Source organism: Salvelinus sp. IW2-2015, unplaced genomic scaffold, assembly GCF_002910315.2.
Source record: "Salvelinus sp. IW2-2015 unplaced genomic scaffold, ASM291031v2 Un_scaffold4715, whole genome shotgun sequence".
Taxonomy (NCBI): Eukaryota; Metazoa; Chordata; class Actinopteri; order Salmoniformes; family Salmonidae; genus Salvelinus; species Salvelinus sp. IW2-2015.
The window spans coordinates 29,386-36,020 of NW_019945984.1; the positions used below are offsets into that span (position 1 = coordinate 29,386).

The 6,635-nt window shown below is 39.4% G+C and overlaps 1 protein-coding gene across 1 annotated transcript in view; it reads right to left on the reverse strand.

Annotated features, from left to right (window-relative positions):
* Positions 1–5,345, reverse strand: part of LOC112077582 (protein FAM91A1-like) — a 10,043-nt gene extending 4,698 nt beyond the window's left edge. Inside the window, exons 1-3 of the mRNA XM_024144079.2 lie at positions 5,198–5,345; positions 4,057–4,180; positions 3,868–3,937 (exon numbers count right to left, since the gene is read on the reverse strand). Of these exons, the coding sequence (XP_023999847.1) occupies positions 3,868–3,937; positions 4,057–4,180; positions 5,198–5,345 (342 nt within the window). The remainder of the gene's footprint in view (positions 1–3,867; positions 3,938–4,056; positions 4,181–5,197) is intronic.
* Between the last annotated feature and the right edge of the window lie 1,290 nt (positions 5,346–6,635).

Consider the following 6,635-nt stretch of genomic DNA (forward strand, 5'->3'; position numbering starts at 1 on the left):
TTGATATATTGAGTATATTATACTTGAGTTACTCTTCGCTTCTGTATAATTGATATATTGTTGATATTGATATATTGATATTGATATATGTATATTGATAATTGATAGATATATGTTATATTGATATATGGATATTGATATAGTATAATTGATATATTTATATTGATATATGGATATGATAATGGATATTGTATATTGTATAATATTGATATATGTATATTGATATTAGATATTGATATTGATATTGTATTTGATATATGGATATGAGATATTGATATATGATATTGCATTTGAGTTTCATGGGGAGAAGAAGTATTTGAATACACTTGACAATTTTTGGCAGGTTTTCTACTTACAAAGCATGTCGAGGTCTGTAATTTTTATCATAGGTTACGCTTCAACTGGTGGAGAACGGAATTAAACAAAAATCCAGAAATCACATTGTATGATTTTTAAGTTAATTAATTTGCATTTTAATTGCATGACTAAGTTTTGATACATCAGAAAGCAGAATGAATATTTGGTACAGAACTTAGTTTGCAATTACAGAGATCATCGTTTCCTGTAGTTTTGACCAGGTTTGCACACATGCGCGGGATTTTGGCCCTTCTCATAGGACTTCTCGATCCTTCAGGTTTCGGGGCTGTCGCTGGGGCAATGGATTTCGGCTCCTCCAAAGTTTTCTATTGGGTTCAGGTCTGAGACTGGCTAGGCCTAGGCCTTGAGATGCTTCTTAGGAGCCACTCTTAGTTGGCCTGGCTGTGTGTTTGGGTCGTTGTCATGCTGGAAGGACAGCCAGAGCCTCTTCACTGCTCTCTACTGAGGGAAGGAGGTTGTTGGTCAAGATCTCGCGATACATGGCCCATCCATTCCTCCCTCAATAGGTGCGTCCGTCCTGTCCTTTGCCAGAAAAGCATCCAAAGATGATGTTTCCCCTATGCTTACGGTTGGGATGGTGTTCTTTGGGGTTGTCTCATCCTTCGCTATCTTCCAACACGGCGAGTGGAGTTTAGAGAAAAAGCTTATTTTTGTCTCTAGACCACATGACCTTCTCCCATTCTCTCTGGATATCCAGATGGTCATTGGCAACTTCACAGACGAGGACTGGACATGCGCGCTGGCTTTGGCGGGGGACTTGGGTGCGCTGCTAGGATTTTAATCCATGACGGGGTAGTGTGTTACTAATGGTTTTCTTTGGTCTGTGGGTCCAAGCTTCTTCAGGTCAATTGCAGGTCTGCGTGTAGTTCTGGGCTGATCATCAATTCCTATGATCATTGATGCCCACGAGGTGAGATCTTGCTGGAGCCCAGACCGAGGGTTGATTGACCGTATCTTGACTTCTTCCATTTTCTAGATAATTGTGCAAAGTTGTTGCCTTTCACCAGTGCTTGGCTATTGTCTGTAGCATCCAGTTGTCAGGGTCTCAATTTATCCTGATGGTCCTTACCGTCTCTGGTCTTGGCCTTTGGAGAGGTTGGAGTCTGTTTGATTGAGTGTGTTTGTGTGGACAGGTGTCTTTTTATACAGGTAACGAGTTAAACAGGTTGCAGTTAATCAGGTACTGAGTGGAGAACAGGAAGGGTTCTTAAAGAAAACTAAAGGTCGTGTGAGGCGGAATTCTTACTGGGTTTGTAGGTTGATCAAATACTTATGTAATGCAATAAATGCAAATTAATTACTTAAATCATAAATGTGATTTTCTGGTTTTTGTTTTAGATTCGTTCTTCACAGTTGGAGTGTACTATGACTAAAAATGACAGACCTCTAAGCTTTGTAATAGGACAACTGCAAATCGGCAAGTGTATCAAACTCTTGGTTCTCCCACTGTATGTATATGTATTAATATCGTATATTGTATATTTATATTGATATATGCGATATTTGATATGATATTAGATAAATGTATATTTGATATGTATATTGAATTATATGTTGATACATGTATATTGATATAGATAGATGTGATATATATATTGATATATGTATATTGATATATGTATATATGTATATTGATATGGATATTGTTATATATCATATTGTTATGATGTATATGAAAATGTCACTTCCAGAGTTCTGTTCAGATTGGGTCCAGTTATAATGTTCATTCAGAGTTCTTGTTCAGATTGGTCCAGTCTCATAATGTCTACTTCCAGAGTTCTGTTCAGATTGGTCCAGTTCTAATGTCACTTCCAGTTGTTCTGTTTCAGCTTGGTCAGTCTGCATAATGTACTTTCCGAGTGTTCTGTTCAGATTGGTCCAGTCTCATAATGTCCTTCCAGAGTTCTGTTAGTTGGTCAGTTTCATAATGTCACTTCCAGTGTTTCTTGTTCAGATTGGTCCAGTCTCAATAATGTCAGCTTCCAGAGTTTGTTCAAGATTGGTCCAGTTATAATGTCATTTCCAGAGTTCTGTTTGATTTGGTCCAGTCTCATATGTCACTTCAGTGTTCTGTTCAGATTGGTCCAGTCTCATAATGTACTGTCAGAGTTTTTGTTCAGATTGGGTCCAGGTCTATAATGTCACTTCAGTGTTTCTGTTTCAGATTGGTCAGTCTCATAATGGTCACTTCAGATTCTGTTAGATTGGTCAGTCTCATAATGTCACTTCAGAGTTTCTTGGTTCAGATTGGTCCAGTCTCATAATGTTCCACTTCAGTGTTCTGTTCAAGATTGGTCTTCCAGTTCTCATAATGTACTTCAGTGTTCTGTTCAGTATTTGGTCAGTCTCATAATGTCACTTCCAGTTGTTACTGTTCAGAATTGGTCCATTCATAATGTCATTTTTCACGGTGTTTGTTCAGATTGGTCAGTCTCATAATGGTCACTCTCAGATGTTCTGTTATAGATTGGTCAGTCTCATAATGTTTTCAGTGTTCTGTTCAGATTGGCCGGTTTTGATTTTGAGAGTCTTCAAAGTGGCAGCGAGGGTGTGTGATCATAGAAAGCAGCCTCTACGTGAATGATGAAACAAACTCAGAACTTCAATGATAGTTTTCGGCTCGGAATGAAGTAGTTTGAAGGGCTGGCACAAAAAGAATTAGAGAATTGACCACTTTGCTTTGTAAGTAGGAAAACCTGCAAAATCGGCAGTGTATCAAATACTTGTTCTCCCCACTGTATGTATGTTGATATATTGATATATGTATATTGAGAAATTGATATTGATATATGTATATTGATATATGGATATATGGATATTGATATATGTATATTGATATATTTATATTGATATATGGATATTGATATATTGATATATGCATATTGATATATGTATATTGATATATGGATATATGGATATTGATATATGTATATTGATATATTTATATTGATATATGGATATTGATATATGGATATATTGATATATGCATATTGATATATTGATATATTGATATTGATATATGTATATTGATATATGTATATTGATATATAGATAGTGAGATATTGATATATGTATATTGATATATTGATATATGTATATTGATACATGTATATTGATATATTAATAAATATGTATATTGATATGTATATTGATATATTGATATAGATAGATTGATATATCATATTGATATATTGATATATGTATATTGATACATGTATATTGATATATTAATAAATATGTATATTGATATGTATATTGATATATTGATACATGTATATTGATATAGATAGATTGATATATCATATTGATATATGTATATATGTATATTGATATATGTATATTGATATATGTATATTGATATATGGATATTGTTATATCATATTGTTATATATATAATGTCACTTCCAGTGTTCTGTTCAGATTGGCCGGTTTGATTTGAGAGCTCTTCAAGTGGCGGCGAGGTGTGATACAATAGAAAGCAGCTCTTACCTGAAATGACTGAACAAAACTCAGAACCTTCAATGATAGTTTTCGGCTGGAATGAAGTAAGTCTTGAAGGCTGAAACAACAAASAATTACAGATTGACACTTTTTAAGATAAAAACAAAACTCTAGTCTTTTTCCATTTCCCAAGCAGGACATAAAAAAACAGGCTCTTTATTGTTGTTCTTCCTGTACCTGTCTTTGCTACAGAGGCCGTGCGAGGCGATCTTTCTGCATATTTTGCGGTTGAGCTCGGAGCTGAAGAGGGGCATCCCAAAGCACAGCTCTAGAGGGACCCACTCATCCTCTGTCAACGGCACTGCAGGGGGGGGTACAGAACATTACATCATCAAACGGGGACAAGAAGAGAGATAAGTCACGGAACGGAATGTGAGAGTATAATAGAATAGATTAGAATATAACCCAGGACGGAAATTCCCTTTTGACCTCAGTGACACAGACGAGGTCTCACAACATACACATTAACAATATATACTGTACACTGAGTGTACAAAACCTCAGGAACACCTACTCCCTCCATGACATAGACTGAGCAGGTGAAAGCTATGATCCCTTATTGATGTCACTTGTTAATTCCACTTCAATCAGTGTAGATGAAGGGGAGGAGACGGGTTAAAGAAGGATTTTTAAGTCTCGAGACAATTGAGACATGGATTACGTATGTGTGCCATTCAGAGGGTGAATGGGAAAGACAACATATTTAAGTGCCTTTGAACGGGGTATGGTAGTAGGTGCCAGGCGCACCGGTTTGTGTCGAGAACTGCAACACTGCTGGGTTTTTCACGCTCTACAGTTTCCCCGTGTGTATCAAGAATGGTCCACCACCCAAAGAACATCCAGCCAACTTGACACAACTGTGGGAGGCATTGGAGTCAACATGGACCAGCATCCCTGTGGAACGCTTTCAACACCTTGTAGAGTCCATGACCTGACAAACTGAGGCTGTTCTGAGGGCAAAAGAGGGTGCAACTCAATATTAGGAAGGTGTTCCTGATGTTGTGTACACTCAGTGTATACCAGTTAGAAACTGAGGAACAGATAGGGGGAAGGAGAGGGTGCAACTCATTATTAATAATAATTAATATGAATTAATTCATTATTAATTAATAACAAGCATGAACATTGGAACAAAGCCACAGGTTGAGTAGACTGTACTATACCTTCTGCTGCTTGCTTTCCTCCATTGCCACAGGTTGAGTAGACTGTACTATACCTTCTGCTGCTTGCTTTCCTCCATTGCCACAGGTTGAGTAGACCTATACCTTCTGCTGCTTGCTTTCCTCCATTGCCACAGGTTGAGTAGACTGTACTATACCTTCTGCTGCTTGCTTTCCTCCATTGTTGTCCTCTGTGACCAGCTCAAAGGACTCCGTGCTGCTGTTCCGCAGCTTCACAGGGGGGAGGTTCTTTGTTGTTGTGTCTGGAATTCGGATTTGCACTTTTTGCGCACCAAATACGTTCATCTCTAGGAGAACAGAACTGCATCTCCTTCGCTGAGCGGTATATATTAGTTGACGTCCTTGGTGGAATGGTCCCATGTTATGTTTATACTTGTGAAACTATTGTTTGTACAGAGTGAACGTGGTTACCTTGCAGCGTTTTCGATTCTCCCAAGGATGAGAACCAGGACTGGGGGAGGTCTACAATTTTTGTTTCTGGATGTCTTTGCTGATATCTTTTGGAAATGATGAATGTGCAAGCACAAGAGGCAGCTGAGCTGGTTGAAGTATCGGCCGTTACAATACGATCCACAGGTACATTGCCTATCAGAAGCTTCTACAAGCCGAGTGACAGCACTGTTTTCTGGAATTTTCCAAGCTGTTTAAAGGCGTCAGTCAATACGTGTATCAGTATAGGTGAGAACAATGCGGTGAGGTGCGCTCTGGAATTGTAAGATACAGGAAGTTATGACGTGAGAGTAATCTATCTGTAAAAAGTTGGCTTGGGAGACACACTACTTGTGTCGTGCCTACAAAGAGTATTGATGTGCCGTAACCTATTGCCAAAAACTGAGTAGTAGTTTGTTAACAAGACAGTTTGGAAGTGCGTGTGAAACACAAACAAGTGTTATAATGACTCCAACCCTAAGTGGTATGTAAACTTCGCGTACTTGTCAGCTGTAATGTGCGCAGACCAATGCACGATTACTAAAGGGATACAAGCGCGGAGCCACTCGCAGACGGAAGGACGTTTTGCGTCCCGGGGACCGCATGCTTAAACCACTTTGCTTCGCTGCCTCGTAGAGGTGATACGACAAGTGCCATCGGCGCAGCACGCTCCCAATGGGCGTCTGCCTCGTCTCTCGCTGCGCCGACTGAGTAAGACAATTTAAGCGTGTTAACCCTAGGCGTAAGGCTGCCTGGCCCAGTACAGCATCGCCACAGCGCATTGCGTCACAGAGCAGTGCGGGCAGACCAGGCTGGCTGGTGGTGTTCTACGACGGGGATATTCAGATCTCTCCCCAGCCCGCTGGCTGTTCCCTACAGTGCTTCAGTATTGGCCACCATTGTATTAGTTTCCTTACCATAAGAAGCCAAGGCTGGAAACTGGAACTAAGATGGACTTCGCCCGTAGCACTCACTTACCCTTCACTCATGACATTAGCTTTGAGAGGAGCGTGAGGATTCAGACTTCAACCTCATATCACCTCCAGTGTACCTGCACATCCTATCACCTTGACACCCTAAATCCACTTCAATTTCAATACCGCCTCGATAAATCACAGACGATGCAATCGCCATACACTAAACACT